Raw genomic sequence first — 27,185 nt, 5'->3', positions numbered from 1 at the left:
TTCCCCAGAGAGTTTAAGCCTCAAAGTTCCTTATTGAGTTCCTTATTTACTTAGGTGCTAAGTTTGGATTAGCTAGGCATACAACTTCTTATATTTTCTCATTTTGAAATATCGAATGTCGTTTCAGCAATGTTTTATCACCTTTTGGTTTAGGTTCTTGTAAATGTGTGAAAATTCAAGTTTAACTCTCTGTTCCTTAATTTGATTTCTTAATCTCAGCCTGATGAACTCTCAACCCTACAAACGTGTTCCTTATAAAAAACGTGTACATATAAATATGTCAAATTTGACGTTTAATGGGCTCTTCCAGAAAACAAAACATTCATAGGGGGTGGAAGATAATATTGTCCAGGGGTGTCAAAAAAATTCTGAAAAACTGCCATGTCCATGGGGTGAATTTGCAATGTCTAGAGGTAAATTTTAGTGTCCAGGGGGTAGATTTGATGCTTGTCCAGGGGTAAAACGCGTGTCCAGGGGTAGATTATTGAAAAAATAATAATATATCCTCCACCCCCATAAACGAAGAGTCCAATGATAAAAAATATTACAGTGAGTGCGGGTGCAACATTTTTTTTATAATCTGTATTTTATATAATACAACTTCAATGGCTGTTTCATACCAAAAGCTTTTCTTGTAACGACATATAATTCATTCCAAATGTTGCTTTTCCAGAGCAGAAACAAACATCTTGTAAAAGTATTTAGTGATTTATTCACTCCCTAGAGATTGAATAAAAGTTCCTCAATTCCTCAGCTCGCTCGTAGAAAGATATACACGTATTTTTGATAAAATTTCTGTACATTCTCCATATGGAGAATTTTTTTTTTTATGGAAATTAAAACATCACATCAAATGACCAATGAATCACCGAATGTACCATGTAAACACCCGGTCAGTTTTGACAGCATAATTGACGCCACCAGTTTGACAAAGACCAGTATTTGGATCAAATTGACCGGCATCCGAAGCTCCATAACTGAACAAGGGTTGGAAAATTCGATCTTTGGCAACAACCTCCTTTCCCACGTATTGGTCTGTAAATTTACTGCAATCAAAATCATCATATGATAGATAGGATTTGTCGGTCTCCATAATCTGAAAATTGATAAAATAGAAGATATCATGAATTATGTTTCTTGTGTCAGTTGCCATAGATACTTTTGTTCTCCGATGAATTAAACCACAAATCAGGGAGTTTCTAAACGTCGACCAGAAAATACGACCACGACCGGCGACCACGACCAGCGACCAGATAAATTTGGGTTATTGAGTTTTTTTCCTTTCTTAACCCCTTGTGAACGCTGTTTTTTTTTGAAAAAGTTGAAATTTTCTAATTTTTCTTTTAAAACTCAAAACTTTAAAGTGCCATAAAAGATTGTAGCTTTTGATTTAGAAGATGGTTTTGGTACCATTGGAAAGCTATTTTTATACTCTTTTATACTCGTTCTTAAATCAAGTGGTTAGGAGCTATGGCCTCAAGTCTGAGACTCAGTATTTTGACTTGTTTTGGACGCATATACACGCGTCTCTCGTGGTCTAAAAGGTTAAAGCCGAGTTAACAGTTCATCATTTTCATTGAAGTCAGTAAATTGAAAGAAAATACTGAGCTTGCAAAAAAATCGAAGTTATTAAGACGAATCATCAGATCAAAAGAGCGCACGATACGTCGGTCGATTGTTCTATTCGACAATGGCATGCCTGTTTTCTAAATCTCCTAAAACCAAAACATTTAATAAACGCCCCAATTTCGCGTGGATTAATTTTCGCCATTTTGCGAATTTTGCCTCTTTTCGCGAAATTTAGTCCTAGGAAATAAAAGAAACTAGGTGAAGTAGAAACTGACTCGCGAACTAAAATTCATGCGAAAGTTTTAGATTTTCAATTCGCGAAAAATGTCCAAAGCGAAAATTATTCCGATAACTGCTTTTTATACTAGCTGTAAAGATGAAGATAATATCATAGTCATTATAAAAGACCCCGGTCTGTCAATGTATTGTTTTAGCTTTTTGTTCAATGGTCTTTTGTAACAAACAAAAGGCAAGTTGCGATTTGCATACTTTTTGATCACGTTACCAAAATCTCTTCTTGGGATTGGTCTATAATAGAAATTTTTCCAATCACATGATTAAAGAGTTTGCAAAATAAATCGTTTTTGGTACGTAAGCTCCATCAACAATAAAAAGAGACAAAAGCCTTCCAGACCAGTGTTTTTATAATGACTATGATAACCCAGCTGGCACATAACGTTGTTTTAACGTTCATCTAACGTTATATGGACGTTGTGAACGTTAAATAAACGTTGAAACAACGTTGTGTGCCAGCTGGGAATATACATACCTCAAGGTCGCAAACGTTTATCCTGACATTACTGTCTTCTTTGACAAAATAGTCGATCACTTCTTCCCATTGCTCTAAAGGCGTTGCAAAATCCATGCGTAGACCTCCAGGTTGATAACAAGCGAAACGAATTTGCTTGAAAGGGTATATATTGTATAAATGCTTGAGTAAAACTCCTGTTACCCAATGCTCTGTGAGAATGTTTGATTCATCCAAGTTATGTACAGGCGCCTCAGTTGATTTCTTATCTTCTGTCAAATATGATATCCGTGTCCAGCCACCTTGGAAAGAATTTGAATTTTTTAGACTGAGGCGTTACGATTCAATGTCTTACCATAACCATTATAACAAACCCCATCTGGTAATGTATTATTTTAGCTTTATTATAAAATCTTCCTTTGCTGTAAATAATACACCTTTTCGACCGTAGCCGCCTATTGCCGCGTGGGCGTTTTTTTGTCCGCTTTATCCCACTAAAACCGTCACAGTCCTTTTTTTTTAGCACCTATAGATAGACAATAGAAAAATGTATCAAAAAAGGATTGGATCGAGTTTGGGGATAATTAAATAATTAAGTGGCACGCACCTGACCGCGCGACTACGGTCGAAAAGGTATATTGGTAAGTTGCGATTTGCGTACTTTTTGATCACGTTATGTCATTCTTGACTCCTTGGATTGGTTTATTTTCCAGTCACATGATCAAATAGTATACAATACAAATCCAATTACGAACGAAAGCTCAATAGAAAAAAAACAAAAGTCTTCCAGACTGGGTTTTTTTCTATATAATGATTAAATGCTCTTATTCACGTGGTCTGTGGTCGGTATCGCAGACCGCTACAAAACCTCCGGTAGAAGTATAAGGAGGACGAAGCTGTTAGTGGATATCAGCAGCCTACGCGGTCTGACAAAAATTGCGATAGAAATTGACGGAATCGGTTACCTTCTGAATTCCCTCCCACTCATGAAATAGTTAATGCAACTTGATTGATCACTGGATAAGATTTAACGTCACTTTGGTAAGAAGATTGTTTCCAAACAAAACTTATCTATTATTAAATTGGGGATATTCTCCTGCTCGTATCATGGAAACTAGCCATACAAAGGTTTATTTAGTTGATTGTTCTTGTTTCTCTTCTCTGATTGGCTAGTTTCAGATCACGTGCTCAAATTGCAGACATGTGATTGGTTGATAACTAACCTCCATCAGTTTTCATGTCACACCAGACTGGTTTGTACTTGTTATCGTAAAACACCCAATAATATCCACTGATGGTGTACGGTTGTTGTCGTTGTAATTCTTCACATGATCGGGCTGTCACGAAATTCAGGTCTCTTCGCCATTCATCATTCTCCATGTCTGAAAGGAAAAAAACACGTGATTTATATAGTGGCTTAATCTAAAGAATGGGCTATTCCAGAAAAAAGTGTGCACCCCCTATGTTGAGGAGGTGTGACGTCGAGGGTAATCTGGAAAATAAAAAATCCAGGGTGGTCTGTTTTTTTGAATGAAAAATTCCAGGATGGTCAGTAAAATCGGGTTGAAAATCCAGGGTGGTCAGTATAACGAGGTCGAAAATCCAGGGTGGTCCAAAACAATGGGAGAAAAAAATCCAAGGGTCTCCTGAAAAATTTAAAATCACGTTTTTAAAAAAAGACCTCCTCAATATAGGGGGTACAATTTTTTTTCGGAAATAGCCCAATCCTACATTTACTAAACATACCTTATTGGCAAAAACTTAGTCGGCCTTAATTTTAGTCGGCCCTAATATTAGTCACCTCGTCAAAATTTAGTCACTAAGGGCCAACTAATAATTAAGACCGACTAAAAATTTGGGCGAGAAAGCTTAAAATACTGGAAAATAAGGAAAGCTTAATTATAAACTTTTAATTTGACCCAAATTTTTAGTCGGCCCAAATTTTAGTCGGCCCTAATTTTTTGCCGGCCCTAATTTTAATCACCAAGCTAAAATTTAGTCACTTAGGGCCGACTAAGTTTTGGCCGATAAGGTAGTCAAAAAGACCAAAACTCCGACACGGTTAGTTTTGTCCACCATTACGAATTCATTCCTCTTTGTTTATTACAAAGATTAACTACATATAATTAACGACAAATTACACATGCGTGTTATAATGCAGGATTCTTTAGAGGAACAGACTGGATTTTCTTCAAATTAAACCTCTATAACTTGAACAAATTTTCTCCTTCCTTCACTCAACAATGCCTTATTACCTCACCCCATAACTCGCAATTTCCATAATTCGAAAAAAATTTTGCTCCCCGTCCGTGTTCAAATTATCAAGACTCGATTGTATCAGAGGAATGTAAAGAGATGGAAAAACAGCTTCTTGAAAACAATAGAAAAACGGCTCGTCATATACCAGGTCTCTTGCCCTTTTGTTGTCGCTATAAAAAATCTGCATAATTAGCGTGTTGTGACAAAATTCTTTTGTTTCAAGCCTGATTATGCGCAAACTTTTAGGGCTTATATTTTGGGTACACCTCTCCTATACGAAAAGGTACCTATATCTTCTTGCTCAGAATTTCGTAGCGATTCTACTGATATAACCGCATCATGACCGCACCATAATATGGAAAGCTAGAGCTCAGGAAAATTATAGCTTCATCTTGATTTTACTCGACTTCTGACAGTTTTACAAGAACCAATTTAATATCATTGCGTTAAGAATTTTTTTTTGCTATACATTGGTAAAAATATTGCTCCTTATTCTTAAAAATTGAACTAGTAATCGGCAAAAAAGGAAAAACAAATTTTCATTTTTATCGTCAAATCATGTAGAAACCGTCCGATTTGTATGGCGAGCTGTCTTTTTTGGACTTTTATTTAATGACCTTTACAGTAGAATTTTCAATAGAAGTGATCGTTGAACTTTGAGTAATCAGAAAAGCTGTTTTTCCATCTCTTTACATTCATCTGATTGTATAAACTTGCAGCTTTTCCCATTTATAATGGAGTCTTTTTAACTCGTACCTTTATAAATCGAATATGAAGGTTTTATTTTTAAATAAGGGTGATATCGTTTGTTTATTCGTCACTTCTAACTCACAGGCTTTTTCAAATTCAATTGACACGGATGTGGAGCAAGATTGGTCGGAGAGAGGCAGAGGCGGATCTGGGATTTTTCTGAGGGGGCTCAAAAATCTCTTTTCAAAAAAAAATTTTCGGAACAAACGTTTTGGGCGTAAATTTTGCACCCGCCCTGTTTGGGCGGTGTCACCTTTTTTCCATTCAACACGGGGGACGTTAATGAGCGCCTGCACGTCCGCAGTTCCCATTACCTATGAACTCCAAACATAGGCCTCAGCGGGGGACCATTCAAAAAGTACGTTCGTAAAGTACGCTCGAAAATGGCAAATTTTTGACTCCCCCTCCCCCCTTGTACGCTTTATGTGTACCCCCCCCCCTTCAGCGTACGTACGCTTTTTAGTACACCCCCTAACCAAAGTCGAAACTTGTAACTCTCGTAACAGTAGAATATGTAAGTATCCAATCGTCTTATAACAAAGTCTCAAGAAATTAAAAGAATCTATAAGATGAACAAAAATACCAAAGGAGAAATGAAAAATAACAATCGCAAAAACCATTTTTTGATGTGAAAATATTGCGTTTTTCTCTCAAAAAAGACAGTTTAGGAAAAATTACGAGAGTACTTCTCCTCAAGGACCTTCCTCCCCTCGTAGGTTTTGGGAGTACCCCCCCCCTCTCGAGCGTACGTACTTTTTGAATGGTCCCATGCGTTGAAAGGAGGGCGGTAGGCCAACATATTTTAGACCCGGCTTGAACAGCCAGATGCTGAACGTGTAATAATCGTTTGTGGTGATATTCATATATACATTGGGAAATTCCCTAACTGCAATTGCGCACATCTATTTCTTCTTTTCAATCTTATCACACAAAACGTTCATAAAACGCAAATATAGTTAGTATTATATTTCTTATATTTCTTTGGTTTAACCTTTTATTTTGATAAAACAGACACCCAGAGCATGCTCAGAACTGCTTGTTTGGTGTATATTCTTTTATATATTCATGGTTCTTGCAGAAAATGTTTTTGAGAAAGCCATAGATAAAAGAGCAAGTAAATGATTTTGAAGAAAAGTTTGAAGAAAAAATAAGACAATTTATAATATTAAAATACTTTACACACTTTAGTTTCATTTCGTGAATATTTAAAACATAGTAAAAAAGTTCGATAGGTTATTCTTATAACCATTTTTTTATGGAATTTCTTTGTAGCGAATTAATTGGCTGACAATCAAGCAAAAACTTTTCATGTTGAGTATGTTTACATTATAAAACCAGAAATGGATAATATTTTGAAAACAGTGATCAAGTTAAAAAATAAAGGAGATTATTTATATAATACATACAAGGGAATACAATATTCTTAAGATGGAAAAATAAAAGATTGCCAAAAAGTGGAGTACACCATGAGTACGTTGATATAATGTGTTTTATGTGCAAATAGACTCAAGAAATTCTAGCTCTCAAATTAGATGAATAATCTCATAAAAAAGTACTTTTTACATTCAAAGTAAAAAGTTTGAACAGTAATCATCAACAATCTGTAGGAAAGCACTTTTTCAACTTTCACAATTGTATGGAGTGTTGTTTATAATTCTTTTGGTAGAGATTGTTGTTATATATCATTTCATAAATTCTGCATTCAATCGTACTCTTTTATGCTTACTTGTAGGGGGTGGAAGATGCAGGGGCAGTACTCTCAGTTTTGTTTTGCAAGTATAAAGTGGTATGAACTCTCTCTTCTTATGACATGACGAAACCAAAAATATTTCCTCGCATCACATTATCTTGAAGCATGCATGAAGGTTCACCTTTCCAGAAATTTCATTCTTCAACCAAATTCAATCAAATTGCTAAAATGTTGTTCCCTAACCTTTCTTCCAGTCCCTGTTATAAAAGAAATTTTGTTTTGTTTTTCTATAATAAAACAAATTTTGTTTTGTTTTTCTATAATAGTTTTCAAAAATAAAGCTAGCTAGCTTTTTTTTCCATGTGAAATTCATCAATGTCCAATGATGGGAGAAGAATCTCTCGAAACGTAGCAATTTGAAATTCATCAATGTCCAATGATGGGTGAAGAATCTCCCGAAACGTAGCCAATCGCAAATCTCGTGATCCATATATAGCTAGGTAGATTTTTCCCCGTGATATTCCCGATGCCCGATGATGGGAGAAGAGCCAAACGTAAATTCGTGATTATATTCAAGACACGATAAACATCCACCAAATATTCACAAATAAGTCCTTGCCTTTCCCATAAATAAATTCCAAACTTCATTTATCAAGCAAAATTGATTTAAGTTTTGTTTTTGTTGGTATGAATGCTTTTCTTCTAAAGATAAACCAAAACAAAAATGTTTCCTCAGAATGAAAGTCTTTTTCTTTTGTCACTCTTCACCACATCAAACAAAAGCAGATGAAAATTCCATCACACAGAGTCTTTGTCAAAATCATCATACATTGATTGATATTGTTGTGTGATTCTCAAATTTACTGATTAAATTGAACCAAAAATGTCCTCAAAAAGATAAGTAATTCATAGTATGAACCCCCCCCTTTTTTAAGGGGGGGATCCGAGTTTTCAAGGAAGGCTTTATAGGGGGGGATGGGCAATTTTCCAGTTAAAATGGGGGGTTTGAGCTTATAGGGGGGGATCAAATAAAAATGGGGGGATAGTAACTTTTTGGTTAAAACATTATTAGTTTACTGTTTATTTGTTAGTGTTTTCAAGTTCATTGACTATTGGTACGAATTCACACTGAAAAATATATTTCATTCATCAAAATTCTTCCCCAATACTGGGAGTACAAATTATATGCTGGGGGCTCAGACCCCTGTAAATGGTGCGGGATCAAAAAAATTTAAAAATAGGGGGGATACCTTTATAGGGGGGGATGAAATATTAATGGGGGGGTTCAGACCCCTCTGCACACTATGTAATTGCCTGATTATTACCACTTTTCAGGACTTCAATTCCTTTCTTTAAAACACTGCATTGAACGCTTGCAGATTTCAATATTTTGCCGGCGACGACATGCGACTGAAAGTTATTTTTGTAGGAGAATCTTTTACGCTCAAAACGGTCGGTCTCGTATTTTCGAGAAATTTCCTTGAACCACCTCAAATTTGCCATTTCACTGGATGCATTTTCTGAACCAGGTTCAAAATCAAAGATTTTCCTAGCACAGAACACAGCTAGATATTAATCCCGCAAAAAAAAAAAAAGTCATAACAAAGATTTTTTACAGGGCGGGAAAGCTAGCTACACCGTACACACATAACCTAAAGATTTTTTAGCGCGGAAAAAGCTAAGTTTGTCGCGCACACCACGGAAACGCACGCCACATGCATACAACCCCTGGTAAAATAATATCGAGATATGACCAAAAAGAAAAATCAGTTCCGATCAGAAAACTAGATTTCACTTGAAGAAAGGGTCTTTGTTTTTTTATGTACTAAAAGGGTTAGGGTGGTTCAGCTGAACCATTTGAACTCCCTCAGATCCGCCGCTGAGAGGAAAAGAAAAACATTTTTTGCTTGTATTTGCGAAATATATGTATGAATGTTCTGATATGAAATATGTGACTGATATGAAACGGAAACACTTTATGTAAAATAAAACCTTTAACTCGGACAAGTTTTTTATGGTCCCTTTGTTAACAAAACCTCACTCCATCAATTTCCTAAACTTGTGTTTCCCGTGCATACTCGAGTTTTGGGGACTCAGCTGTATTAGAAAAATATCCATCCACAGAAACATGTTTTTTCCTTCGTAGGAATCATCAGTGCGAGCAAGGAGTTCTGTTGATCTACAATCGGTACCGAAATATATCTTTTCCAAAATTCAAAGCTCGGGCGTGAAATTGGGATTTCAATACTTTATTTCGTTAGATTTTTCGATATGGGAGGGGTTAAGTGGATTCCAGGCTATATTCTAGACCTAATGGAACACTTTTGAACTTTTAGTTCCTGAGATCCTAAGGTCCTAAGAAGTCTTAAGTCTCATGTCAAAACTCTTCTTTCCAACAGTACTTCAAGGCACTTAAAAATAACTTGCGTTTTAAATTTTTTGAGGAAATTCCTCTTTTGTGAGAAATATTACGCTGGGGATTGTAGAATGTTCAAAATACTAGTGTTGAGCTTCGTATCATCGCTTGTGACTGAGTCTGAGAAAAGTATGTAAGATGTAACCTGATAACAGCTGGTCATAATTTTCTTACGTGCACGGTAAACCTCAGAAGGCGCTTGAAAATTAACCATCTGAGGAAAATAGTCCTCCCGCGGAAAATTCTACAATAAGAATCTTGTTGTGCGCCAGATAGTCAAAAACTAAATTTTCCTTATATGGCGCCCTATTTTCAAACACAATTGCGCAACTTTGTTGTCATTTCCAGTCCTTTTAAAAGAGCGCGATCCTTATGATTTTGAGATAGCATATTCGTCAGATTGTTACGTTTTCACGTTTTCACCCATCCCTTCAGACTTCAGAGCTTCAGCGTGGTGGGCAGACAACGATCGCAATCTGATTTCAGGTTAGTAAAATGAGAATTAAGATGAGTATAATAATACGACTCGTAGGTTTCAAGGCTGAAAACCATTTTAAGACTTTGTAGACTTTAGAACGTACACTTTCTTTACATGAAATCACACCAAAATACTCTTAAAGTGAGAGAATGTCATTAAGCCTAAAAGAATTACGAACATCCAATAACTTTTGACGCTTTCATAAATACAAAAACTAGTTTACCTGACTTCACGAGTTGTTTTATTTGATGATCGTTCAACGGTAAATCCCAAATGGCCAGATCACTGAAGTATCCTCCTTTTCCGTTATATATAGCTGCATTCATGATGAAGTTATGTGAGTATGGGAAGCTTCTCCTTGCACCGTAAGAAGTCCCGTTGATGAAAAGTTGAAGTACGTTTTGCGCTGGAATATACAAAAAATTTCATATGATATAATTGTCACTTTAGAGGTTATTTATATTTTGTTAAGTTATGGAACTTCTACCATTTTGGAATTGGAGTTCGATTTGCGTAAAGGCTCGGCTCTGCATAATGGCAGAAGTTAATTCGCTAAACAAAACATGAAAACACTGCAATGTCTTCTTTGCGGGCACCACAAAAAATTTAAAGAAATTCCTTGTAAGAAGGATAATTTTAAGACAATTTGAAAATTTAAAAATCAATAGTATATTAAAAGGTTTGTTGGGACATGCCAACCTTGTCGCCGATGTGTCCCAGGCTTTACTTACGTTACTGATGGACAACAGAGAATATTATCTGGCGCTGTCAGTAAGCATAAAAATCCAATAATTCATGATATGTATCATTGCTGTGATCTGACAATACATCACGGACCCAATAGCTAATTGGGTGTAAATGACTTAATGGCTGATTTTACGTCACTTTCAACCAATCAGCTGTTGGGTCCGCGGAAGACATTGCCATGGTGCATATCATTAATACACAGGAACGAGGTTTTAGTAAAATAAAAAGTTAAAAATAAGGGTAATTCAGAGTAAAATCAACTTTGTCGCCGATGTATCCCAGGCTTTACTTACGTTACTGATGGACAACAGAGAATATTAACTGGTGCTATCAGTAAGCATAAGAAAGCCGATAATACAGAGGGGAACGAAGTTGTAGTACATGTACCATCCCAGACGGCACACAACGTCAAAGCAACGCCCATATGACGTTCATAACGTCCAAATAACGTTATTTGAATGTTAAAACAACGTTGAGTGCCAGTTGGGATTACAAAATGACTTACCATCGTCAATGACGGCTGCCACATGTGTCCAGTATCTCCAAGTCTTTTTTTCAGTTTCTTGGTAGCGGACAATAACGTTTCCTTGTTTTATAACAACTATACCTAACTCGAGAACGTTGTTATAGCCTTGTTTCTCCGTAATGTACAGGTGTATGCCTAAGAAATAACAGAAAATAACGAGGATAATAAATTTGATGAAAAAGTACGTCGCACAGAACTACATAGCGAACAGTCTAAATTTTTTGACCATCGCCCAGATTCTATACTAGATGTTACGGTTTTTTTCTATGTTTCATTGTGAGCTACTCTATGACTGTTTTGGAAACCAAAGCCATTGTGCACCAGGGAGAACGACATCATGTAAAGCCAACCGTTTTGTTGTATGTTTATACCAAACGAAGACTAAATAATAGACAGTTAGTTAGGTGCCCATGAAGTTCTAAATCCATGGCCTAACAGACGCGAATTGACGTTAAAATGGGTTTTACTTTCAATCTAACGAGGGTCATGTTTTCAGATGAGGAATGAGTGGTTTCATTTCCTATTCAATGGTTTCAACTCTAGTCTAGTCTCTTTATGTTGAAATATAAATATTTCTTGATTTGAAAGTATTATTAAGTAAGTACACCTTTTTTATAAGAACATTCAAAATCTTTGAAGCTTTTTTGGATGTTCTTTAACTTTTTGAGTTTAAACCCTAAAAATGTTCTTATTCGCACCAGTTTGTGAGTATTTTTGTCCATTTTCCTAAGAAAATAGGTGTTTTAGGGTCCTCAAAGCCTTAGAATGTTCTTATCTTGTTCTTAATATCTTAATGTTCTTATATAGTTTAACCTCTAACCGCAATCGAGGGTGACCCGAAGACTCCTTTTTCTTTAACTGTCAACCCGAAGGGTGCCACTTATATGGCGTACTTTTGCTGAAAAGTGTGCCGTGGTTAGGTAGGAAATCCTATCTAGGTCACATGACATTACAATAGAATTTCAGCGCTCGACCAATCAGAAGCTTCGCGGGTTTTCGAAAACAATAGCAACAATATTTTTTCCGATATTCACTTTTTGCCTGCGATGGTTTAAAGCACGACATTTAGCGCTTCGGGCTTTATAAATCTATGATGCCACTCCTTGCTTTCCCTGGATTTCTCCATTAGTCTTGATTCATCTTTTTACTTGCTAAGCATCTAAACAGACACGTACCAAGTACCATTTTCGGATCTTTGGTGTGAGGTTCGAGTCCACAACCTGGCGCATTTTATCTGGATTCTCTACTCTCATGTAAGAGCTACATGGAAAGGAACTAATCAAATAATAGATTAAGAAAAAACACATTAGTCCTGACCTTGTTCTTTTCCATTGATATTCTTAACTGTCCAAAATGGTGAAAAACTTCCCCCATTGTATGCATCCAAAAGCACCAAACGGACCCAACACGTGATTGTTAAAGCTCGGCCGATTGGTTGGCTATAAAAGTAATGCATTAAAGCTGAGATTTTTCAAGAGAGGGTGCATGGCGCAGAATTGACGTTGTGTTTTGTGTCATGTGTTGAAATCCGGGGGTTTGACGTCACTTTTTTACGTCAAAAATAGAAGCTTTTTAAAATTTTAATGTTTTATAGCACTTATCAACAACTATTATCACCTTAAGTCTCCCAGAAATATTTAAGAAATGGAAGAAAAAACAATTGAAAATCAACGTAAAATCTTCGACCTTTACATGTTTTTTTTATAAGAACCAGTAATTTTTTGATGAGGCTCGGTTGTTCTTATTTTGTTGGTACTTCGAGTCTCAAATTGTTCTTATCCCCTTCTAATTTATAGGGTGAAATTGAGGTATTCTAGGCTTCATACCCAATTTTTACCACTTTGACCTCTAAATTGCTTGAATTTGAGTAATTCCAGGCTGAGCATTGTTCTTAAATTGTTCTTATTTTTTATCTATTTTGAGCCTCATTGTTCTTATAAAAAAAAGAAAGTGTATTCAACAATAAGAACTCACTCGAATTTTCTAGAATTGCCATTTAACTTAGAATCCACCGGCTTAATCAATAAAGATTATGGACTTTTTGACGACTCCTGAAAACAAATATTTTCTTGGCTAACCTCAATGTAACTTTATTGGATAGAATTTATATAAAGATTTAAGAGAAGAGTCTAACCTAAACGTCTTTACTCTCGGGTACCTAATAGCCGGGGGGTTGGAATAAGCGGGAGGGGGGGGTTTGGAAAGAATCTCAAAACTTAATAAGCGGGGGGTGGGGCTTGGAATAAGAATGTCCTGGGTGGAAAATTTTTGAAAATTTAATTAGCGCCCCCCCCCCCCCCGGCTATTAGGTACCCGAGAGTAGTGAGTTTTAACTTATAAAGCTTGAACTTGATTGACAACTGCTGTACTAAATTTAAAAAATCATATTGCATTGCCTCAATAAAGTTCCTGCAACGCTCTTTTCAAGATTTGAAATATGTAGGTTAAAGTAAAATTTGCTTACTTACAAAGGATTGTTTTTTTTGTGGCTTTTTATACTTAAAATTGTTTTAATCTTTAACTCGGGACGTCAAACGTCCATATTCTTCTATATCCGTTATAGGTTTTATGTATTAAGTTCAGGAAAACTCGAAAAATGGAAGACCTGTTAAAGGCTGGTTTCTACTTGCGCGCGCTCCGAATGCACCTTTTGGCTTCAATCCTTTATTTGCTTGGAAAAAAGATTACGTCATATTATTGTAGCGCGCGCTCGAAAAAAAAGTTGAACACATTTCAACTTATTTCAACCGTTCCGTCTGATCGCGCCAATGGAGCTGCTTCATTTTTCTTTTGACCAAAAGTGTGGACGCTTTGCTCGAAAAAATGCGATCGAAGCGCGCGCAAGTGGAGACCGGCCTTTAGGTAATCACCTAAAATGATTGTCATTAAATTTTCCGAGCACTACACGTTCATAACTTGAAGCCAATACATAACCTTTACCGAACTGATCGATACCTAGAACACAAAACATAAACCGGTTGTCATGGTACTGCACACCCCTGTGCCAAAGACCCGATTCGACCCTCAACCCACTGGAAAGTTGGGCCAAAATCTCGTGCCCGGTGGGAAAAATACCTTACAATTTCAGCTACACTGGAAAATTGAAAATTGAAAATTGCACTCAAAACGGGGCTGTGAGACGGGGCTGCGAGACAAGAGTGTTCTAAAGCATTCTTTTAATGAAACAGTTTTTATTTGAACTGAAAGAAAATCTAATACCATGTAATTACAGCAATTACTCATAAGTACCTATTTCTGCATGGTTCACGCTTGCCGTTAGATCAACGTATTGTTTTCCGTTGTCGTCCGTACCTCTACCGTACGGGATACGCGTCCCATTTTGATGCTTGAACGGGAAGTGGAGACTAGGCTGCGGAACGAAATTATGGTCTGTAATAAAAATATATAATGATAATTAGATTAATCTATGATATGTTCCACTGCAATGTCTTCTGACTTTACATCATAAACCTAACAGCTGTTCGGTTGTAACTGACATAAAATCCGTCAATGTGACAACCAATCATTCGGAATAGTAGCGGCTTTGTTAGTATTTCGTCTATTCTTTATTTTCTAGATTTATAGCAGAAATGACATTCTCTGTAAAATATTTTCATATAGAGAAAGTTATTATTCTCAATTATTAATTTCAGGTTTTTGACATAATTTTAAGTGTCATGTTCTTAAAAAATCTGTTCTCATATAAAAGAGTGTATTAAGGATATATTGAAGGATTATTCGTAATTTCTGATTCTTAGGATTTGACAGAATATCAGCTTTTTGTTCTTATCAAATTGTTCTTATGAAAATAGGATTTTATTAGTAAACTTACGATACACAAAGGAGCCATTTGAAAGCACACAAATGAATTCTCTCTCCACCTCATATGATTCGCAATCCTGTATACTGACGTCAGTCCATTTATCCTCATTCCCAGTCCATTGGTAAACATGCTTGTCAGCGTCAAATTGTGCGTAAATTTCTCCATTGAAAATCATCTTGAACGATTTGATCGTTTTTTGTGATACAGGCTGAGCGTATGTCGACCATTTATCACCTTCTCTGACAAAGATAGCACGTTTTCCTTGTTGGAGTGCGTATATCTTTCCCTTGTGGTTTTGAACGCATGTCACTTGACCAACGTTCATCGCTTCAGAGGCTCCTTAAAAAACGTTAATTTTTTATTAGTAGTAGTATTACAAAAACAAATGCATATCTTATTAATGAAAAATTTTCAAATTTACACTCGTGCGGTGCTGGAAGGTGAGAAAGTTCTTCTTTCTTTTGTTTAGAAATGATATAAGCAAATGGTAGGAGATCCTTTAGGCGTACAAACTTTAGTGAGCAGACAAATTCGCGTTTTTTGCGAATCGTGAAAGTTCATGCTCGCTAAAAGTTCTTAAAAATGGAAACTTTTTTTAGCATACCTTTGAAGGTCAAAGAGCAACCGTTTTTATCAGATTCAAAGAACATTTGTTAGTGTTTAGCAAAATTAACAATGAAAAAAATTTTTTCCTCAAATCCGCGAAAGTAAATATCGCCAAATTTTGTACGCCTAAAATACGTTAAATAATGACCTTTTTAAAGAACAAAGCTTTTAAAGAAAAGGCACTAAGAATTTGCTACTTTCATCAGAAAGTTGGTTGAATTTCCAGAGGTTATCTTTGGGGTGTGAGTGTTTTCACTTTGACAAAATATAGTTCAAGAACCTTTAAAATTAGGTTTTACTTGACAAGATAACTTTGTCAGTGCCACCCCACCCCTAACCCCGTTCATTTATTCTGAACATATCAATACAAAAGTTAAAATGAAATTTAAAAAAGCTTTATCACCTGTATTTGCATTTATTTTGTACAATTTGTTGTCAGATATTCCGATGCATAAATATTCGTGAATGATCGGTAGCAATGCTATATATGAACACCTGATGGACTGACTAACGTATTGTTCAAAGTTGTCGATTGTCCCGATACGAGGAGTTCGTCTTATTTTGCCATCCCCAGTTAAAAAGATAAATGAATGCGAAAGGGCGAAGTTACGTTCGATTTGCACTATATCTGACATCCAACCATCGTAAAACATTGTATCGCCAACGAAATTGGTGTCACCGATTTTGATGACTATTAATAGGGAAGTTGCTGCTTGGGAAACGATTGCAAAACGGCCGTGACCGTACAATTTAATGAATTTGACGCCACCAGCATTTCCTGATAGGACTTCATTTGAAACTAGATTTGAAAAATGATTGTTTTGTTTAATTTTCTATACCTTATCGGCCGTTTTTACGCTGGCCCCTTTTACGCCGGCCCTTATTCCGCCACCGCCTAATTTTGGACTTACGCCAATTAGGGCTATAAATAACACCAAAACTTGTAAAAATCGCTATTCAGGCTTCAAAACAGTAAGTATAAACTAAAATTTACATTGAAATGTCATCTTTCAATATTAAACTGTTGAAAATTCCATTGAAAATCATTGATTTTCGTAAAGTTTTGGATATATAGTAAAAAATGGATAGTTTTCATCCTTTAATCATGCCTAAAATCCTTTAAATTGAGAAAAAATGGTCAAAAGTTAACGCCGCTTTTAGGTAAAAATTGCAAAATTTTGGCCCTTATTACGCCGGCCCTTTTACCTCTGGTCAATAAGGGCCGGCGTAAAAAGGGCCGATAACGTAACTTTTGGACTCCCTGACTAAACTTTCTAAAAGTTGATGTTTTTCTTGACTACCTTAAGTGGATAAATTTTGGCGTGGATTTAATTTGGCGATTGGCCTTAATACGATTTTTGGCGGGGATTTAATTTGGCGATAGATCAATTTCATAAAACTTGGCGGGGATTTAATTTGGCGAATTGGAAATTTTGAAACACCGAAATGGGTGAAAATTACTCAAAAATGTACTAAAAAGTTGTGATTTTTCACATAATTCTCTTTTTGTTAAATTTGGCGGGGATTTAATTTGGCGATTTGGCGAATTTGGTAATTTTGGCGAGGATTTAATTTGGCGAATTTTGCCAAAATTCGCCAAATTCGCCAAATTTAATCCCCGCCAAAATTTATCCACTTAAGGTACTCAACAAATTTATTTTAATAACGAATTAAATTGGAAAAAAGAAATTGTAAATTCCACCCATGCCAGTCACAGTTATTATCGGCAGAAGTATGAAACTCTGAGCCAAAAAAGTATATGACAGTTTAAAGTTCGAATCATGTGTGATCTGTTACGTTTGAGACAAAATTTGACGACAATCGTACTCTACCTGACAGAATTTCGAACTCCAAATATCTGCATTTCTTTCGAATTAGATAGGTATTCAGGAGTGGAAGATTATTTCAAAAAATTTTTAAAAATCGGAAATGAAGATTAACAATAAAAAAATAAAAAAATGGAAGAACTGTTTAATGATCTTAATAAAGATGAGGTGATTATTTTAGTTCAAATCTCAGAAAGATTCGAATGATAGGAGTTCAATTTCATTAGAGAATTATAGAGAGTCTTCTTTTAACGAGCTTTCCGAGAGATGGTACTAGGGTGGGAAGTTTCGGGTATGTGTGGTCTGGATTTCTGAAAAACAGCCCTTGAAGAGTCTTTGCGAAACAATTTTCTAACCTTTTTCATGCCGATCTTTACAGAAACTGTTTTGATTTTTTGTTGTTTCTGTAGTCCCTTGCCGTTCGAAAATGCCCATACCCAGTAAGTACCCCTACCCTGGACGACCTGCAAAATATTTGCTTAAAAATACTTACAGTATAAATTTGCCATACAATCAGATCGATAAAAGCCATGACTGAAACATCGATATGGATAACATGAGTTCACTTCGTTGCAAACATCACGGAAAACCTACAAAACAGAAAAAGATGGTAGCGATATGAATCTACTGAATTCCGCTAGGATCACATCAAGATTCAGAAAGAAACTGTTAACCCGTCATATTTCATACTTTCGAAAAGTATGCCCCCCCCCACCCTCATTTCGCAAACCTAGCTCCTCTTGAGTTGCCTTAGCTTATCTCCTATCGCCACAAAAAATCTCAATTTCCATTAATCTTTGAAACCTGCCTTCTTATTTTTGCTTCCTGATTTCGAACATACTTCCCGAACCAAGGAGATTTAATAAAACAGAACGGAGCACAAAAAGTCGGTGGGAAATCAAGATATGGGTTGGTTTAAAAAAAAGTGTCAAAATTTGGGAATTTGTTTCATTTTATGGCAACACCACACTGCTTTCTCTGATGTCATACCGTGGTAAAGAATTATTTTGTTAATACAGTGTGTCCCAATAAAAGCGGACAAATTTTATATAAAGTTTAATCCTCATAATTTTATTACTTGTGGATTTAATATTTCAACCTCAAAAACCTATTTAATCATCTTGGGAATTGATTGAACGGAGAATTTTAATTCTATTTCAAGCATTCTAAGCCCAGTTAAAGATGATGAGTTTTGAGGCTCTTATTTTATATAACATTTTTGGACACACTGTATAAAAAAGCACAGTATCTTACAGTATCCATATAAAGACAATCATATCGATAAACAAAATCTTCTTTGCGTAAAGTCTTCATATCAACATCATGCAAATAACAAATATCGGTACCCATTTCATAACACACTGATAGACATTGCGCATGCGCTAGACAGTGTTGTGCACATAAAGAATCGTACGCAATATTGTTGACTGACGTCAGCGCTTCATAAAGTGATTTCTTTAAACATTGTCCAGTGAGTGCGTTTTGGCTGAATGTTGCTTGTTGTTTACGGAGGTATCGACTTAAAGCTTGACTGAGTACTTCATTGTAAAGAAGATTGAAGACGAATAATCGAATGATAAACATGATGATGATGTAATACTGAAAAGAAGAAATTTCATCTTTTAGTTTAGATGTCAATTTTCATTCTGTTCTGTAGCTTGTTCTTTGATTATAGACTGGCACGCCAGTCGGGCTGGAACGATGTCATGCGGGAAGAGTAGGAGTAGGAGTAGTCTAGCAAGCTAGACGAACTAATTCAGACATAGTAGAAATAAAGCAAAAAGTAATGGAGGGAACAATTTTAGTAATACAAACTAAATCCCGTAACAATAATCGTATTATCATATAAAGCCTATACTTCTGTATTACGCGCATTATGAACGACTCCAGTCTAGAGTAGGAGTGAGGCAAGCGTAGGAAGAATTGTCGGTGGAAGGGGCTGAAATCTGTTAATCAACAGCCTCTTATGTTCCCGCCCTCTTAAATGATCAATTAGCAGACTAGTTTACGAGTCTATTCAGATTTTAGAGCCACACCCTCCCCCCAGTGGAGTCTCTGATTACGCCGTCAAAATAATTAATTCTCTCATCGTGCCATCAAACCAGAAAAATAAAATCCTTTTATCAATCACGTTTTTCGAAAATACAGAACAAGTCATCGCGCCAAAAAAAGGTCCAATCACGCCATCACATAAACCACTGGAAGGGATCTCATATATTTTAAGGAAAGAAATTCAGCGAAGAGAAATTATTCGTGTCAATTTTAATTTCCGATCTAGAAAAATTGGGATTTCTCTTGAATAAACAATCTGGAAAATCAAATATTTTATCAATTTGGTTGGTCACTACGAGATTTTTTGCATTGTACAATAAGGTGACGCCAGATCGGGATGATCAATATCTTAATCTTGACGTTTGTTTTTATTGTTCGTCTGGCTAATTATGCTGACGGATATTCCTGATGATATATTAAACAATTTTTTATAAGAACCATTAAATTTTGACCTAGTCTCGGCTTTTCTTATTCCTTCGTGAATTTCAGGCTTAGATGTTCTTAAGATGTTCTCAATGTGCTTACTATATTCACTTACTGACTTTTTTCAACCATTTCTAAACTGTATAGGGATGGGATTGTTCTCAATTTGTTCTAAGGTTTCGGCCACTTTTCGACCCTCATGTGCTTATAAAATTGGTTTTATGATAGATTAAAAAATATATAATCAAAAAATAATTTAGTTTTCATTACCTCTGTAAATTAATCAATTCCTGCAACCAAACATTTTATTTGTAAAGCTGTTTCATTTCCACTTCCTCACTTTGAGTGTATAGAAACTACTTTATTTTTATACCCTGTTAATTTTTTCAGATGCTGTGATTTCTCGAAAAGAAAAGCTTCCCAGCTGGCACACAGCGTTGTTTTAACGTTCAAATAACGTTATTTGGACGTTATGAATGTCAAATGGACGTTGTTTGGACGTTGTGTGCCGGCTGGGTTTATAAAAATAAAATATTGATGATAAAAATTAAAGAGTATGGTTTTTTTTTTGAAATTATTTAAGCAATGGTGTCATTTCATATTGTGTCAAACGACAAAATTCGATTGATGTGTCATCTTTTAGTTTTCATTTTTTTCAATTTTTTTATTTTTTGTGAAATGCCAAACAACTGATTCAGAAGATTTCATATATGAATAAACTGCGATACATAAATTGTCACTTAGAATTTTATATTGACTTGTAAAAGGTATTCTTTCCGTCAAAATATTTCAAAACAAATTCGTCTGAAATTATCAATTTATCCATGTTTTATTTTCATTCCGTTTTTTGCCAGTAAATATACTATTAATCAATGAAATTTTGAATCGATCTTCCGAAAAATTCTCCAAGGTTAGCTCTTATCCTAAAGTGATATATCCATATTCATTCGCTAAATGTAATCCTGTACGAAAATATAAATAATAGTATCTGATGTTTTGATTTTGTTTCCCCCGGGGGTACTATAGTCTGTACCAGAGCGTATCTCGCGTTTATCGTTTCGTGGTACTTTAGGACAATGAGTTTTGAGATTACCCGTAGATTTAGGGTCTATGTACAGACTAGGGGTACTAGGATTGGACAATCTAGGAGCGGACTTCCGTTACCCTGGGAGATACAAAATCAACAAAAAAGTAACCCTTCAGGAGACAATAATCAAAGAAACATCCTAACATTAGAGATTGTTTTGACTTCTTTTGCTATTCGCACCCTCAAGAGACCCAAAAAGGGGAAGTGTCGATCCATGGATATAATTCCTGAGATAATGTCTGCTATTAGGGTAAAAAACAACTGGGGTTCTTTTCATTACAATTAAGCCTGAAATTTCATCAGATTCTATTCTTCTTAATTATAATGGGGGTCTTGATATCCTTGAAATTCAGTGTGGATTAAACATGGTCCAGATTTAACCCCCTCCGTACGAAATATAGGTGCTAGGTATACGTGTACATAGATATACATCTCTAAATTTATTAATGTATGATATATACAGTATGATTTTGACTGTTATGTTTTTTACAGGAATTCTTGCTGCGTCCGAACAATCAAGTCATGATTATCAGTTACGAGATGGTAACGCGGTGTATCGAAGACATTCGTAAAGTTGCTTTCGATCTGCTTGTTTGTGATGAAGCACACAGACTTAAGAACACTAATGTTAAAATCACATCTATAATTTCTGGTCTGCAAATTCCAAAATGTATTTTACTGACCGGAACACCCATACAGAATAATCTTGAAGAGTTTCATACACTAGCGGATTTGGCTTGCCCAGGTGTTTTCGGTAAGTTTCTATAATTCACATGTTCTTTTAACATCCTTATGTTCGTCTTTTTTTGGTCATCTGTGCAGATTCAGGACAGAAATTTTCGACTGCCTCTTTTTTTGGGTTATCAAGGTTAGGCACTAGATCTTGGAAAATAGTTTCTCATTAGCGAGTTCATGCATCGGAGGATATCAAGCGCGACGGTAAGTGAAGTCGATTCAAAACAAAATTGATAGTTGATGTACGGCTATATATCGCCTTAGTTCACCTAGACAGGTGACGTTATTTTGGTGTTTTTACCGTCCCAGAGCAAAGTTAACGGCGATTTTGGAGACATGTCAACTTTTCTTTATACGGTATCCTTCGATTTATCTTGAATACATCAACTTGATAATACGACTGACGACGGGAACAAAAAGGGTTAAAAGGATACTCTCATACTTGTACTTGTTGTTTTAGTCTAAATTTTATTGAAGTCAATCTCTATCGGATGAAGCAGATTCGTACCTAGTCCCTTAACAGGGTTGCCACGTCTGCCAGAAATGTCTGGAATTATGTTAAAGTCTGGAATGATGTTTTGTTATTGCATCACGGATATTTTCAACTTTTTGGAGAAAACCATCCTAGAGTATTCTTACGATAGCCTTTCTGGGTGACAGTTGACAATCTACAGTTAAAACAAAATGTTATAAAAACGCATTCTTTCGTCCTGTCGCTAAATTCCATGATGGTAATATGCTTAGCATATATTCTTAATCGTTTGGCCAATTTCATCATGAATTTTCTTAGAAAAGAAACGCGTTTATGTGATTTCTGATATTCTAGAGTTTTTCTTTTCATTTTGGTGAAAATTACTTTCTTTGTTCTAAGGGACCATTTCGGCCTTTCGACGTAATTTCATCGAACCAATCACTCGAGCACAACAACCTGGTTGTACAGCAGATGATAAACAACTTTCAGAAACGTGTCTACAAAATGTAAGTAAAGTTTACTATGCATGGAAGTGTTCTGGTTTTTTTAGGAATTTTTTGGTCCAGTTTTGACCTTCTTGGTGGAAAAAGCTGCTTTGAAAAATTCCTTGTAATTCCGCAGGGCAGCTGAAAATATTTATCTTCAATGGCCTTGAATGCATGAAAAAGGTGTGCAAAATACCCAAAATAAGGTCAAATATGTCTTTGTATGTCTTCGCCGAGGTTTTACAAGTAGACCAATTCGCGCTCTTTATGAGACTATCTTGAAGAACAACTTTGAAATTCTCTAATCTTTTTGCAAGTTATATTTGCCGACTCTTTCTCCCTGGATTGCTCCACTTACCCTTGATTAAGAGAAGTCGGAAAAGCTGAGCATCAAGCTGAGATACATCAATAACCATTTTCGTACTAAGTACGTTAATTGTTTATGAGCCGGCCGGGGATTCGTATCCGGATGCTCTACCACTGCACTACGGTAGCTTTACCTACTGACAATCGATCATTTAGTTCTGTTTACTTACTAGCTGACAGAGATTATGAATCGATTTTGTTTACGTCGAACATCAGAAGTCAACCAGAAACACCTCCCTCCTAAAGGTTTGTACTGAGATTATTCCACGTGTATTTGTATAAGAAAACCATGCTTAAATTTTGCAAAAACCTGAGAACAGATTAAGAATAATTCCAGCCTCAAATTGTAGCAAGTAAGAAAATAAAGATTTTCAAGCCCCTTTGTGCCTTCAAGCAAAGAAACTGAAAAATTTTAAAGAAATGAAAGAAACATAAGAAGCTGAGACATTTACCAGTTCTTACGAGAACCAATAGACCTTTTTGGGGTAGCCCAGTCTACTTTTTATAGAGCTTCCCTTTTGAAAGGCCGTAATTTTACGTTTGAAAAGAATCATGGGTAATCAGGAAGACTGCGTATCAAATTTCTGTTGATAAAATATCTTTGATGTTTTTGTGCCTAACCAGAGGGAAGCTGTTATAGAGGCACATTCTGTCCTGATTACCCATGATTCATTTCGACCGAGAAATGGCCAATATCAAAAAGCCAAAGGTGTTCTCCAGCCTAAACGAATGGTAATTTCGCCAAACATGAGATCGCCAAACGAATCTACAGACCAAACTTTGTAATATATCTTTTTCTACCGTTTTTATCTTTTTATCTTTTACGTTTTTTGTTATAACAGTGGAATATGTTGTGTTTGTTCGAATGTCATCGCTCCAAAGAACACTCTACAATTCATTGATTCAAAGCACGTTGTATACTGATTGTATGTCAAACCAGGAGAGCGGTTCAAAACACCTGTTATGTATTGGCGCTTTGAAGAAATTGTGTAATAGCCCTCATATACTTCGACAGTTCGTGGAAAATAAAACAGATTGCAAAAACCAGGTAACTTCCATACACTGTATACACTTTTCTCAAGAACTATGATTACTCAGCTGGTGCACGATGTTCTTTTTACGTCCATCTAATGTCCCCAACGTCTTTTTAACGTTAATGAGACTAGGTAGTCTATTCGAGTTGCAATTATCTCATAAAATATCACCAAATATAAAAAATGCTCTGCTCCAAAGGCATTTGGTCAATTCAACACTGCGTTGTACAAGAAAACGAAAGCGATAGCGAAAGCGAAGGTAGCTGGGTTCTAATGGTTTTGTCTATATAATTGATATTTTGATATTTTTTTTTTGGTGAAATTATTTTGCTTTAGCCAATCATCGCTCAAAAGCTCATTTTAGATCATTTAAGATCAAAGCGGTTGGACAACTCGAGCCAACGTCTTTATTCCCAATGCGAGGTGCTATCGTTGGTTGTGCTATTTGAATTGAAGGGAACTTTTCATTTTGCCCTATGAGTAGGGTTTAAGTTTCCCATTTTGATTTATTAACGGCGTAGTGGTATAGTGATTATCATCCTTGACTCCCGCCTGGGAGGCCCAAGTTCGATGTGGGTATCGTGTCTCTACGATTCACTTGGCAAGTGGATATACCTTCGCCCGGGTCAACCCATGATACAAGAGTGTGAGTAGATTAGACAGACACTGTGACGTGTCGTGGCACTCATAAGGTTCGATCTCGCGTGAGCATCGCTCTCTCTCTCAGTGTCGTTCGAGGGTCATAATATACGCCATGACTTGGCAGCTCGCGTCTGTCAACGGCCGAAGACCTGATTTAGCAAGTCGCCGACCGAATACCTGATAGATAAGTTAAGGTTAGTTAAACTAGCTTAAACCACTCGGCTAGGCATCAGTTGCGATGGTCCAGTGGTTAGTGTAGTGGTATCGAAGACGAGAAATGGGTAGTTCGAGACGAGTTATCGACGTTAATTTTCATTATTTTTAGTTTAAAACCTTTTAGCTTAATTTGTTTTCAATACTATTTCCCATTGAAACATCGTATAAAGATCTTGATTGAATTTATTAAAAAAATTTATAACAAATTTCCACAATTCATTTTCTCCAGGTCTTCGGCCGTTGAAAAAGGTATTCGACCGCTGCATCAAGTCTTCGGTATTTAATTCAGGTCTGCGACCGCTAATTCAGGTCTGCGTCCGCTGACAGAAAAAAATCTGCAGTTTTACCTGAATTCAATCACGGTCACAAAGAAAAAAATTTCACTCAACATATAATTTTTCTGGTGATAATATTTTTGTAGCAAATGAAATATATTATCTATTTTCGCTTTTCCCCTAATTAATTTGATAATTCTGCAGATGTTTCTATATTCTTTCTGAAATATCTTTGACTATTTTTTGCGATAAAAATATGTACTATTGGTTGTGTTTATTAATGATACTCATGGTGTAATGTTTTCTACGGAAAGATCCTGGTTTTTGCCAGTAGTGGCAAATTTTATACAACTTTTGTCTAGTTTAATTTTGCCACTACTGGCTAAAACCGGGGTATTTCCGTAGAAAGTATTACGTCATGAATATCATGAATTCTTTCCTGGTATGACTTAAAGAATTTACAGCTCAAAAAAAATTTTCCAGTAAGTCTGAAAAATATTCCCCCTTTCACTTTTGATAGACAGTTGACTCCCTCTAATTCGATCTTATAGAGGACCAAAAATTTTGTTTGAATTAGAAAAAGAATCAGATTACAGTGAGTAATTTTAATACATTTTTCAGTTGAAGGGACCAATAGTTTAGTTCGAGTTAAAGAAAGATTCGAATGATAGAAGTTCGAATTAGAGAGAGTTGACTGTATTCAATCCATTAACGTGTAATATTGATTTAATTTGTTAAAATATCTCTAATCCTTCTCCCTTTTGTTGCAAAGCGAATGAAAACAAGGCCATTTGCTATACCAGAGATACTGGCAATCGCCAGACAAGCTTGATAAGCGACGCCTTTTGCTCGATCCTTAAAACCACCTACGAACACTATATTCAGATAATTTACCACAAATGGTGAATAACAGGCCAGTATAATTCCCAAATAGATCTTGGCAAGTCGTGTTATATCTTTATCAGTTTTGGTCAATTTCCGAGAGTTCTCCTGATGTTTTCGTAGATGAATTATAGATAAAATGTAAAACGTTAAACCAGAAATCAAAACAAAGAAATCCACTAAAGCCAGCAGATATGTAGCGACTGGTTTGAAAATCTCAAAACCAAAATTAGCAACAACGGATTGCCAAATTGCTAAAAATATGTATATAATGTACAGGGTATAATATTTTCGCTTGGTAATCTTGATACCTCCAACGGACATGAATCGAACGCGTAGGAATCGATCTAATGCCAAGAACAAAAGAGTGGCATGTGTTGAATAACTGAATAAGTCAGATACCATGTGTAACATTCTAGCTTGAAAACAATCCATAGTTTCCACCAAAAGTAGTAAAATAATCCACAAAGAACAAGTAATGAAACCATAAGATAGTTGCAGTATAGATAAGAGGAATAAGATTCTGTACGCGAATTTCGTGTGAATTTTACGTAATATCATTACATAGATAACCAAGGAGTTGACAGCAATGATGAAGATTGCCAGAAGCGTAAAAATGATCGAGAAAACAAACCTATCTTCTTTGGCCAAAACTAGTTGAAATAAACAAGACATGTCTTTCTGTATGGTTTTTATATTTCCTACATAAATGATTAGTTAAAAATGACGAGATTGCAAAGCCTTTCCAAGATAAAAATGACGAGATTACAAACGGCTTTCCAAGATAAAAATGACGAGATTACAAACGGCTTTCTTAGATAAAAATGACGAGATTACAAACGGCTTTCTAAGGTAAAAATGACGAGATTGCAAACGGCTTTCTAAGGTAAAAATGACGAGATTGCAAACGGCTCTCCAAGATAAAAATGACGAGATTGCAAACGCCTTTCCAAGATAAAAATGACGAGATTACAAACGGCTTTCTTAGATAAAAATGACGAGATTGCAAACGGCTTTCTAAGGTAAAAATGACGAGATTGCAAACGCCTTTCCAAGATAAAAATGACGAGATTGCAAA

The 27,185-nt window shown here is 35.8% G+C and overlaps 2 protein-coding genes across 2 annotated transcripts in view; one reads left to right on the top strand and one right to left on the bottom strand.

Moving 5' to 3' along the window:
* Positions 1-27,185, top strand: part of LOC136800534 (DNA repair and recombination protein RAD54B-like) — a 54,658-nt gene that overhangs the window by 16,206 nt on the left and 11,267 nt on the right. Inside the window, exons 13-16 of the mRNA XM_067057196.1 lie at positions 21,493-21,754; positions 22,607-22,713; positions 23,232-23,304; positions 23,901-24,106. Coding sequence (XP_066913297.1) covers positions 21,493-21,754; positions 22,607-22,713; positions 23,232-23,304; positions 23,901-24,106 — 648 coding nt within the window. The remainder of the gene's footprint in view (positions 1-21,492; positions 21,755-22,606; positions 22,714-23,231; positions 23,305-23,900; positions 24,107-27,185) is intronic.
* Positions 866-20,273, bottom strand: LOC136800530 (uncharacterized). Its single transcript, XM_067057193.1, has 13 exons — positions 20,184-20,273; positions 18,693-19,037; positions 17,932-18,028; positions 16,016-16,411; positions 15,016-15,345; positions 14,433-14,573; positions 14,054-14,138; positions 12,501-12,622; positions 11,163-11,318; positions 10,134-10,316; positions 3,541-3,699; positions 2,339-2,619; positions 866-1,096 (listed from the first exon to the last, which is right to left on the bottom strand). Exons 2-13 carry the CDS (start codon positions 19,020-19,022, stop codon positions 866-868), a joined length of 2,511 nt encoding a protein of 836 aa, XP_066913294.1. The 5' UTR covers positions 19,023-19,037; positions 20,184-20,273.

Source organism: Clytia hemisphaerica, unplaced genomic scaffold, assembly GCF_902728285.1.
Source record: "Clytia hemisphaerica strain Z4C2 unplaced genomic scaffold, Clytia hemisphaerica genome assembly, whole genome shotgun sequence".
Taxonomy (NCBI): Eukaryota; Metazoa; Cnidaria; class Hydrozoa; order Leptothecata; family Clytiidae; genus Clytia; species Clytia hemisphaerica.
Note: the sequence above shows the minus strand (reverse complement) of the source record. Positions and strands in the feature narration are given on the sequence as shown.